General features: G+C 49.8%; 2 protein-coding genes across 5 annotated transcripts in view; one reads left to right on the forward strand and one right to left on the reverse strand.

Annotated features, from left to right (window-relative positions):
* BAG5 (BAG cochaperone 5) overlaps window positions 1-11,909 on the reverse strand; it is a 184,612-nt gene that overhangs the window by 111,520 nt on the left and 61,183 nt on the right. Inside the window, exon 1 of one of the 3 annotated variants that reach the window (XM_086937872.1) lies at window positions 7,616-7,917. The exons of 1 other annotated variant lie outside the window; for it this stretch is intronic. In XM_086937872.1, coding sequence (XP_086793998.1) covers window positions 7,616-7,917 — 302 coding nt within the window. Of the gene's footprint in view, window positions 1-7,615; window positions 7,918-11,909 lie in introns of those variants that run through there. One more of the 3 variants, XM_086937873.1, reaches the window with a different exon arrangement.
* Window positions 8,168-11,909, forward strand: part of COA8 (cytochrome c oxidase assembly factor 8) — a 99,880-nt gene continuing 96,138 nt past the window's right edge. The window contains exon 1 of one of the 2 annotated variants that reach the window (XM_086937877.1): window positions 8,168-8,362. In XM_086937877.1, the coding sequence (XP_086794003.1) occupies window positions 8,222-8,362 (141 nt within the window). In that variant the 5' untranslated portion in view covers window positions 8,168-8,221. The remainder of the gene's footprint in view (window positions 8,363-11,909) is intronic. The other variant, XM_086937876.1, reaches the window with a different exon arrangement.

The following is an 11,909-nucleotide window of genomic DNA, read 5'->3' on the forward strand; positions in this document are numbered from 1 at the left end:
TCACGCAACGGGCAATCAACTATGGACATCATCTTCCAGACGAAACAGAGAGCCCAATGGAGGAAAGCACTCCTAGCCACATTTACCATCTCCTCCTCAAGAAAATCAGCACATGGCCTAGCTATTGCCATCGCCCCCTCCCAACTTTTCCAAGCAACTGCCACCATTACCATCTACAACAACGGTACCATCCTCTTACAAGCCTCGGACCGAAGCTTAAATCTCCTAGATAACATCTTCCTCATTATTGAGGAAAAAGTGGATAATCCCCAAACTGCCACCAAATCCAGCCCCGCTATCATTTCCCAAGTTTCTTCCACCCCTACGCCACTCACTGCCTCTCCCCTGATGACTCTGCAGACCACTCCCACAGACACACCGAACAACATCTCCCTGAAACATAGTAGGCATCCTCCAACTAGCATAGTCGCGTCCACACCCGCACCCTCCTCAGCATCTGAAGCCTCTCGGGGCACAACCATAGCGCCTCACCCCTCCCTCAGAACCTCCGTCCCGGTCACCGCTTCCCCTACCCATTCTCTCCCTCCCATTACCACACCACAAACTTATCCCACTAATTACTGGAGCCCCCCCGAACCCCCCCAATACGGCAATAATACCTACTTCGGAAAGTGCTATAGCCCCCTATCCCTGTAACACAATCCCCCTCCTTTCAGCATTCCCTCTACCTCTTCCCCTCCCCGCAAAAACAAAAACATACCCAGCAAGGACCCCTCCCAGGCCAACCAGTCACCCCTAACGCAGTCGCCTGTACTTCACGGGTGACCCCCCGTCCTCTCAAATAACTTTCCACCCTCTGAAAATCACCGCCCCCTACGCCACTACAACACCCCTACCCACCCGCATCCCTCTACTCAACCACCCATAGTAAGACCTAGCCCACACACACACGCAAATAAGATGACTAATCCAGACACCCCTGCTTCGGCCCTTACACCCCTCCAGCACACTCCTCAGACGCATTCCCCTATGTTACCGTCTCCCGCCCCGATAACTACCACATCCGACACCAGATTAGATGAGATCATGTCCACTTTTCACTCAAAGAGGATCTCCGTGTTTTTAAAGCGATGCTTTGGAGACAGCCAGGGCTACCTAGTCTCTACAGAACATGGTCACCCAGCAAGCCCCCTGCCCGCCGACCTATCACCCCCATACGGTATGGTCCCTGCTGGGAAACAATACCTTACCGTAATCTATCCTCCCGCCCAAGGCACCCCACCAACCCTTTGATGGAGAACGACCTTCGCTCTCTTCTTCTCTCCTACGAACCTCCCATCGCAAGTCCCGCCCCCCTTAGTCACATCTCCATCCCCTCTATCCTGTCCGACCCAAACAGGCCCTCTACCCATAACAATAGAGGAATAAACAACAACAACCTTAGTAAAGTCCCAATCATGCAGGACTGCACCACTCCCGCTACTCCCCGACTTAAATGCTCACTTCTGAAGTGCAGACCGGCCTCCAAGCACGCAACCGACAAAGCAGCCCTCATTATCTCCACTGATCTGGACCGGCAAATCCTCACTGAAACTTGGCTTACTGAATCCTCTTCGCCTCTCATCGACATCCTTGTTCCACCTAACTATGACATCATCAGGCTAGACAGGAGTGGCAAGACAGGAGGTGGAATTGCATGCATCCACCGCAGCAACATCACCGTAAATAGAGCCATATCCCCTGCACTCCCCTCTTGCGAATACATATGCCTGGACATCAACAGTAAGGGCAAACCTGTGTGTATGTTACACACCATTTATCACCCTCCTGGGGACAACCCCATCTTCATAGAACATATCATAGACATGGTCACTACGTACACGGGACAACAGAACACCCATATTTTCCTAGGTGATTTCAACCTCCACTTGAACGACCTCAATGATATTGTGGTCAACAGTCTTAAAAACTTCCTCAACGCCCTGGACCTCAACCAACACACAATAAAGGCTCAACTCTGGACCTAATAATCTCCAAGAGCTATTCCACTCACCTTGAGCCGATCCTCCCCTGCGATTGGTCGGACCACCACATCATCACCTTCTTTATCAATGAAACTATTAAACTCAACTCGGCTCAACCCACAAAACCCAAAGTTTGGAAAAGAGACTGGAAAAAACGCAACCCAAACATTTTACCCATCTCCAGTCACAATCTACTTTTGCCACCCGCTGATGCCTCCAACGTACATGATCTCACCAACCATTATCTCAACTCCATGACTACCATAATCAACGAATTTGCCCCCCTTCAACTTAAGAGAGTTGCCACGAAAGACTCTAAACCTTGGTTCAATGGCTCGCTCAATGATGATAGATGTGCTCTTAGAACTGCCGAATGCAACTAGAGATCGGTCCCATCCGCCAAGCGTCTCATGATTCTAAAAAATAAAAAAAGAGAGAAATGCGTACTACTGTAAGATTAGGCACACTAAAGCGGACTTCTTCAGTCACCAACTTGACCAAGCAAGAAACTGACCAAAAAAACTCTTTGAATTAATCAAAACACAATCTAAAGACCTATCGCAACCACAACCCACGTGTGAAGATTTCGGCCTTCTTCAATCTGAAGACTGAGAACAACAAGAAAGATCTCAATGATCCTCTCTCTCACTCCTGTCCACTCACCAATACCTCCCTTCTACCCATAAATGTAAGACCTCAATCACCCTCAAAGTATCTTTTAAAAAACAATGCAGCCTGGTCTTCCTTTCACATCTACACTGAAGACGCTATAGGCGAGTTTCTCAAGGCCCTGAAGCCTTCCAATCACCTCACCGACCCTCTTCCCGCAAATGCGGTTAAGGAACTTACCCCACTGTTTCTTCCTCTCTGGACCAAAATCATTAACAGTTCACTCCTACAAGGTTGCATCCCTGACTCCCTTAAGGTTGGGCAGGTCTCTCCCATCCTTAAGAAACCCACAGCTGACCCTTCAGACCTAAACTACTACCGTCCTATCACCAATATTTCCACGCTAGCCAAACTTCTGGAATAATGTGTTCAACACCAATTAACTAAACACATTGACCGCTTTAACCTTCTCAATAAACACCAGTCCGGTTTCTGAGCAGGTCACAGTACGGAGACAGCCATGACTCACATCATTGATGATGCTCTCCAGATACTGGATCATAATGGTTCATGCCTGCTTATCCTCCTAGACCTCTCATCAGCCTTCGATACTGTTAAACACAAGAAGTTGATAGATCTTTTGAGCTCTAGAATGGGCCAGTCTGGAGCAGTGCTCAACTGGTTTACCTCTTTTCTGCAAAACCGGTCCCAAAAATTCAAGGTCATCAACTCCTTCTCCAAACCCTTGCCAGTCTCGCTAGGCGTGCCACAAGGTTCCTCGCCATCACCAACATATTTTAATTTATTCATGGAACCACTCACAGATCTGCTTCAAACGTCCAACGTGCAATTCCACATGTACGCAGATGATACCCAACTCTAACTTTAGATCAACACCCTTGAAGACATTAACCTTCTCAATGCGACCCTAAAAACCAAACATGGCTGGCAGAGAATCACCTCAAATTGAAGGCCTCTAAAACTGAATTCCTCCTAATTGCCCCTCCTGCCAAAGTCCCCATAATGCACGAGTGGATCAAACACCTCACGGCATTCAACGTTCAGCCAACTATTGCGGACTCTGCGAAATCACTGGGCATGACACTGGACTGCAACCTCAACATGCCGAAACACATCGGGAATACCACTAAGGGAGCAAGCTTCCAGATTAACACACTGAGGAAAATGAAACCCTTCCTACCAGCCAATGACTTCAAAATGGCGGTGCAAGCTCTAGTTCTACCTCGTTTGGACAACGGAAGTGTTTCGCTTTGCGGTCTCCCTGCAGCTACTACTGCCCCCCTAAGAGCCTCTACCAATGCTGCAGCGAGACATCGCTGGTTCAAAAAGAAGGACCCACATCTCCCCTGACCTTAAATCTATAAACTGGCTGCCATATGAAGCCAGAATTCACCTGAAAATAGTTTGCATGACGCATAAGGCCATACACCATAGCACCCAGCTATCTCTCACAGAAACTTACAATATCAGGCGGATTAAGATCCACGAGAAGTTCGGAAAACCTCCTTCTGAAGCCACAAAGATTCAACAAGAAAAAAAACTTTTAAGCGCTCCTTCTCTGGAATGGCGCCCAGGATCTGGAATGACCTTCCCCCAGAAACAAGACTGAACCCGTCCACTGCAGCTTTCAAAAGGGAAGTAAAAGGCATTCTTATAACAAAATTCTCTTAAACGCAGGCCTTTGCTTCCTTGAGTTCCTATGTACATGTTATCAATGTAACGCAGCCTATCTCTTGTTATCAGGGCTCCTCAGCTCATTATTATCTTTCACATTACTGGTCCGCTTTTGTCGGTCCCATTGATGTTATTCTTGTTTTAACCTACTTACCGCTACTGTATTAACTTCACTCTTGCACTTGTCTTGTATCTGCGACACTATTATTCCCTTATACGGAAAAGCGTCTGATAACCGCAAGGGTCTTGTCCGCGCTCTATAAAACTTTGAAAATAAAATAAATAAATACAGAAAGCATTATATAATTAAAATCTTCTGTATTAACTGATTCCTGCCATTCATTACATATGTCTTTATAACTTGTGCCCAGACTCACCAAGCACACACTAGAAGGACCAACAATATAGTGGCTCCATTGTCGATTCCAAATACGAGCCAGCTATCAGCATAGGATTAAAATTTGGCAGCAATTTTAGCCTAGCAGGGCTACTGTTACATTACTCATAGATGGGATCAGACTGATGCACGAGAAAATGAAGAGTACATTTAGCAAACTTTTTAGGTCTCGCCTAGCAATGCACTGCATGCGCTGCTCACCTTGGCAAGACCTATTGTTGTTGGTTTGGTGGCGAAGGGCGACAGGACATGTGCACGGCTGGCAGCGTTAGCACAAGGGACAGCAGATGTGCGCGGGCTCGGCTCCCACAACGCTCGCAGGACAGGAGATGTGCACGCATACGGCTTGGCTCCCTCAACGAGCGCATTGCGTACCTTCACTTTTCCCTGGACACAGACATGGCCTCCGAGAATGAGCGGCAGTTTTGAACCTACTCATCTGCTGCTCATCTGTGTGTGTGTGGGTGGGAGAGAGGGTGCAAACCTGCTCTTATCTGTAATACTGTGGGACAGTGAGTGTCTTCAGAGCTTTAAGGGGACCTGCAAGTTACGTGAGTACCATGAAACTCTTGCCATCTTCACTTACCAGCGGGACTGAGAAGCGGTGACTACGAGTCAGGTAACATGTTATGTTTTTGTAGCGCTACGAGGAATTGAGTACTTGCACACCTAGGAGACATTGAGGTGTGCATCCCTGCATGCTGCGAGACAGAGTACGCTACATGTGCGTCTATAGTGAGACTGACACCGAGTGATTGGGCTTGGAGAGGGCGATTGTGTGCTCTTGGATAGTCAGTGAGATAGCACGTGATTGAATCGAGTGATTTCACTTTCTGCCTTCTCTTTCTCAGCTACTCTAAAACACTATCATGGTCTCTTCTCTCTCGATTACTTCTCACGTGCGGACAGTCCCTCTCTTCCACTTCCACACAAGCACTCTCCCATATGCTGACACATCTGTCACTTTTGCGGTGAAAACGGGTCATTAAGCAGCCTCTGTGAGGCCAGCCTCACTAACACACCCCTCTGCCCTGTCTAGATGATTGGCCGGGACACTTCCCCTTCCCCGAAGGCAGTGAATACCATGCGGTCACTAAGTGATTCTTTGGATCTTAACAGCCATGACAACAGCAGTCGCAAGGCCCCACAATTCACACTGTGGAGGCACAGTGAGACTAGGCACCACAGTCGCACAGCCCCGCCACAAGGGCAAAGTCAGAAACAGCACTAGACTTATGCCCACATCAATACTACCGGAGCACATCCCCACATACATACTGTATAGGATCAAAGGCCCCCTCTTCACCTCCCAGTCCTATATAGATGTGTGCCACTTTGTAACTGCAGTGTACAAAAAGTGATGGATCAAATGTTAGTATTAATCCCAGCCACTGGTAATTACTCGGGGTCCCATCCCAATCCATCGTTATTTTGCACAGCATGCCTCCTCAGTTTGGACAAGCTATATGCAAATCAGTCTTCACCCTGCTCCAGTCAGAGCAGTCCAGCCCGAACTGCCAGGCCTGGTCCTGTCTGATCCAGAGCACAAGCGACCTAGGACTGGTTTCATTGTAATTGGGGGTCTTCAGTCAAGTGTATCTTGGTTCCTGTGGCACAGCCAGCATCAAACCTACGCCTCGACGTGTCCATCGCACCAAGGTCGGCGCACTGAAGTATACCAAACAAGCATTTGCAATTCAATAGGTCTTGTATTTGCAAGAGTTGGAGCTATTGGCATTGTAAATGACTATGCCTTTTATTTATGGGTTTTAAAACCTGCAAGCAGTGCGTAAACATGCACTTTGTACAGATAGTCCTTGCTTACGAGAAGCAAGGATGGCAGTAAAATTGGCGCAGTTATTACCAGCCTTGCTTCTTGTAAGCATAGGCTATAAGTACAGAGTGCATGTTTACGCCCCTCTTGCAAGTTTTCAAAACACAAATAAAAGACATTGTCATTTACAATGTGAATAGCTCAAACTCTCGCAAAAGCAGGGCACAAGTCCTAAAAAAAAAGTGGGGGGGGGACGTTAACGTCACGACAGGAAGCAACGTCACAAAGGGTGGCTTGCACCATCAGACTCATTGCCTCCGCTCGCTCACCCCTAAGCAAATGGAGCCACACATTCACTCTTTAACCTTACTGGGGCGAGAGGCCAAAGGGTGAATGTGTGGCTCCAGTTATTGAGCTCCCGGTAAAATAAGTGGGGAGACGCCATCCACCCGCGTGGTATCTCGACTCGAGCCCTGTGCAAAAGCAAAACCTATTGCATTTACAAATGCTTGTTATAAATTCGAATTAAGTTTTGCCACGTCTAAAGAGTGCAATCAATGTGTCAAGGACACATGGAGCAGCTAGAAAACATCCAGAAATTGGACTGACCGTCTCGCCAAATCTAAATCTAGTAATCCTAATCACACGGCACACGATTTCTTTATTACTCGAGTAACCGTCGCTTTTCACCTGGAAGACCGGATATCCTATGATAATGGGGCGACGGAAACAATCACAAAAAAATAATATAAAAGAGCCTGGTCACTATGACTCCACTGTAAAATAGAATGTCAAGGTTGCACTTCTGCACATCGTTCTTGAACAAATAGGTTTCAGATTGTGCTTTAGTAACTTCCTTGAATACATGGCATACCCATGTGTGCAAAAGAAATATACTTTTAGAGCAGTTTAGAAGCACGAGTCCGGGAACCTCCTTATATTAATGTTGTTGCCTTCGACGAACGAGTAAAATACGGTTCTGCGACCGAATCTTTGTCCCGTGGCCTATTACCTACCTAACTCAGTTCATACGTACCCTTTCAGCCCACACACAAGGGACTCCATACGTACCCTCTCAGCCCACACACAAGGGACTCTATTCAACTCCCTGCCCTTTCATATTGCTTATCGCCCTGTGACGGTTCTGTCACTTACCTGTCCAGCTCTTGGGGAAACTGGGTGGAGTTTGCAGAGGCGTTCGGCTTAAGACTGCGAGCACGTCCCTTAGGCGCCTTCCTGGCACAGTCACTGGCTTGCTTGGCCCGAACTGAGATCGGCCGAAGCCGCCCCTTCTCCACAGTTGGCTGCGCGACTTCCGCAACTTTGGACCGGCTGGCAACAGGTGAGCAGGCCGCTCCCCCAACCGTCCCGCGACAGCGAGTCGAGTCCCGTTTCCATGGCGTCCGTTTTGCTTTTACATTCTTTTTACAACATGTCGTAAAACACTTTGTCGCCATCGTCGTGCAGGGAACGCCAGTTTTGCCTGGCTTTAGGATGGGAGCTGCCTGATACTTAGCCCACTTTCATGCTTGACAACCTAGCCTTCTGCGTTGTGACGCATCCACAGCGTGCCAAGTGAGCAGGGATCTTAAAGATGAGGCTGAGCACGATTAGCCGCATACGTGTATGTGATACCCTCACGCAACATGGCTGCCGTTCGATGTCTTTTTTTTAATTTAGCCATAGGTGGTATAGTGTCTTAGAATAAAGCCATGGGAGATACGTTGTCCGTCATCTCTTTCCTTCTGTCCTTGTACACCGATGAAAACTATGGCGGGCGGTGATACTCTGAGAAGAGTTCTGCGCTTGTGGGCGCGTTTTGATGTTCGAGTTGGTTCATGTCCTTCCAGTAGGAAACATTCAAACAGCAGTGAACTACAGACCCAAGCCTCCCAGATTAAGGTGACGACCCTAACATGATCTAGTCTAAAGGTTACCGAGAGACTAACAGGAAAAGGGCAGTTGCTTCGTTTACACAGTGTGATTAATACTTTGCAACGTTTCCACGCCTTAGCTTCTGAATAGCTGATTTCAACCATACTTCTTTTTTTCAAGATTTTGGACACTGTATATACGCAGGGGGTAATGTGTAGCTAGAGGCAGGGCTGGCACGTCACAAAATTAATAAAGGAAACTGGGCCAAGCATGGATTTAAAAGCCAAAGTGCGAGCAGAGCTATGAAAAGATACATTGTATGGGAGGTGCAATAGAAGGTATAAAAAGATATGACCATTCTTCGTATTCTTTGTTGATGTTATTCGTGTCTCTGTTGAATACGTTGATCACTGGTTGGAGAGGCATTCACATTTTGGATATTAAACATGAGGACGCTGCTATTGTGATCTAAGTCTAGAGATTGTTGTCTTCTATATTATATAAGAAAGGATATTTATATGTGGAGAACTATATAACTGGTTTAACTCCATATGGTTGCATTTGTTTTCAGTGGTATCTGGTGACATTTGAAAGCGGTGAGGTGTAAAATAAATTGTCCTACTGCTCTGCAGCGGGCGAGCGCGTTCGAACAACCTACATGTGATTGGGGCGGGGGTCTCCCCCCGATAAAATGTTGAAAAAGAGTGGACAAATGGTGCATTTTCAAGTAAATTTGAGAAAGCAGGAAAGTTAGTAAAGCAATTGTGAATCTGTTTTAACAAAGACAGTGACTGGCTAAACCAGGGGTACTCATAGTACGGCCCGGCAAGCCTTCCCTGGCGGCCCGCGGACCCCCGAGACTTCATAACTGTGTTTCCCGAGTTTTTTTTTTTACAGTGTCTGCAGCAGCGAGAGAGACTCTTGCTGCTTTGTGGGGGCTGCTGGCCGGGCGATCCTAGGAATGGCCAGAGTAAAGCTGCAGGGGCCTAAGGAGAGGTGAAATACAAAGGCATCATTAACATGCAAATGGTCTTTTAATGACCTGTGAAGTGCTTGGGTGTGGCTGTGTGTGTGTGCCCCGGCTGGCGCACAGGCAGGGTGAGGTGACAGAGGGAGTGAGAGGGAGGGAGTGGGAGGGAGTGAGTGAGTGAGGGAGTGAGTGAGTTGGAGTGAGTGAGTTGGAGTGAGTGAGTGGGAGTGAGTGAGTGAGAGGGATGGAGGGAGTGAGAGGGATGGAGGGAGTGAGAGGAATGGAGGGAGTGAGAGGGATGGAGTGAGTGAGAGGGATGGAGTGAGTGAGTGAGAGGGATGGAGTGAGTGAGAGGGATGGAGTGAGTGAGTGAGTGAGAGGGAAGGAGGGAGAGGGAGTGAGGGAGAGGGAGTGAGTGACAGAGGGAGTGAGTGACAGAGGGAGTGAGAAAGAATGCGTAAATGAGTAGGAGTGAGTGAGTGGGAGTGAGTGGGAGTGAGAGGGAGAGTGTGAGAGGGGGAGAGAGAGAGGGGTTGAGAGTGAGTGAGGGAGAGGGAGTTAGTGAGGGAGAGGGAGTGAGTGAGGGAGAGTGAGTGAGTGAGGGAGAGTGAGTGGGAGTGAGTGAGTAAATGAGTTGAGTGAGTGGGAGGGAGTGAGTGAGCGGGAGTGAGTGAGAGGGATGAAGTGAATGAGAGGGAGTGAGAGGGAGGGAGTGAGAGAGAGGGATGGAGGGAGGGAGAGGGAGGGAGTGAGAGAGTGACTGAGAGAGTGAGAGTGAGTGAGAATGAGTGAGAGGGAGTGAGTGAGTGGGAGGGAGTGAGTGAGAGGGAGGGAGTGAATGAGAGAGAGGGAGTGAATGAGAGAGAGTGAGTGAGAGGGAGGGAGTGAATGAGAGGGAGGGAGTGAGAGGGAGGGAGTGAGAGGTGGGAGGGAGGGAGGGAGGGAGGGAGGGAGGGAGAGAGAGAGGGAGGGAGGGAGGGAGGGAGTGAGTGAGAGGGAGTGAGTGAGTGAGTGAGAGGGAGTGAGTGAATGAGAGGGAGGGAGTGAGTGAGAGGGGGAGTGAGTGAGTGGGAGAGGGAGGGAGGGAGAGGGAGGGAGTGAGAGAGTGGGAGTGAGAGAGTGACTGAGAGAGTGAGTGGGAGGGAGGGAGTGGGAGGGAGGGAGGGAGTGAGTGGGAGGGAGTGAGTGGGAGGGAGTGAGTGAGTGGGAGGGAGTGAGTGAGTGGGAGTGAGTGAGTGAGTGGGAGTGAGTGAGTGGGAGGGAGTGAGTGAGTGGGAGGGAGTGAGTGAGTGGGAGGGAGTGAGTGAGTGGGAGGGAGTGAGTGAGTGGGAGGGGGTGAGTGAGTGGGAGGGAGTGAGTGAGGGAGTGAGTGAGGGAGGGAGTGAATGAGAGGGAGTGAGTGAGTGAGAGGGAGTGATAGGGAGTGAGGGAGGGAGAGGGAGGGAGTGAGAGAGAGAGAGAGAGAGTGAGGGAGTGAGTGAGTGAGAGGGAGTGAGTGAGAGGGAGTGAGTGAGAGGGAGGGAGAGGGAGTGAGTGAGTGAGAGGGCGTGATAGGGAGTGAGTGAGTGATAGGGAGTGAGTGAGTGAGTGAGAGGGAGTGATAGGGAGTGAGTGAGTGAGAGGGAGGGAGTGAGTGAGAGGGAGTGAGTGAGAGGGAGTGAGTGAGAGAGAATGAGTAAATGAGAGGGAGTGAGTGAGAGGGAGGGAGTGAGAGAGGAATGGAGTGAGAGAGGGAGGAATGGAGTGAGAGAGGGAGGAATGGAGTGAGTGAGTGAGAGGGATGGAGTGAGTGAGTGAGAGGGAGGGAGTGAGTGAGTGAGAGGGAGGGAGTGAGTGAGTGAGAGGGAGGGAGGGAGTAAGAGGGAGGGAGTGAGAGAGAGGGAGGGAGTGAGAGGGAGGGAGTGAGAGGGAGGGAGTGAGTGGGAGGGAGGGAGTGAGAGGGAGGGAGTGAGTGAGGGGAGGGAATGAATGGGAGGGAGTGAGAGGGAGGGAGTGAGCGAGTGAGAGAGGAGAGCGTGAGAGTGAATGAGTGGGAGAGGGAGGGAGAGGGAGTGAGTGAGAGCGAGAGGGAGTGAATGAGAGGGAGAGGGAGTGAATGAGAGTGAGTGAGAGGGAGGGAGGGAGTGAGTGAGAGGAGGGAGTAGGAGGGAGGGAGGAAGGGAGAGGGAGGGAGGGAGAGAGAGAGAGGGAGGCAGTGAGAGGGAGGGAGGGAGGGAGTGAGTGAGAGAGAGAGGGAGGGAGAGGGAGGGGGAGGGAGAGGGAGAGGGAGGGAGAGGGAGTGAGAGGGAGTGAGAGAGAGAGGGAGGGAGGGAGTGAGAGAGTGACTGAGAGAGTGAGAGGGAGTGAGTGAGTGGGAGGGAGTGAGTGGGAGGGAGTGAGTGGGAGGGAGTGAGTGAGTGGGAGGGAGTAAATGAGAGGGAGGGAGTGAATGAGAGAGAGTGAGTGAGAGGGAGGGAGTGAGTGAGAGGGAGGGAGTGAATGAGAGGGAGTGAGTGAGTGAGAGCGAGTGATAGGGAGTGAGTGAGAGGGAGGGAGTGAGAGGGAGGGAGGGAGGGAGAGGGAGGGAGAGAGAGTGAGTGAGAGGGAGTGAGTGAGTGAGAGGGA

Source organism: Lissotriton vulgaris, chromosome 9 (genome assembly GCF_964263255.1).
Source record: "Lissotriton vulgaris chromosome 9, aLisVul1.2, whole genome shotgun sequence".
Taxonomy (NCBI): Eukaryota; Metazoa; Chordata; class Amphibia; order Caudata; family Salamandridae; genus Lissotriton; species Lissotriton vulgaris.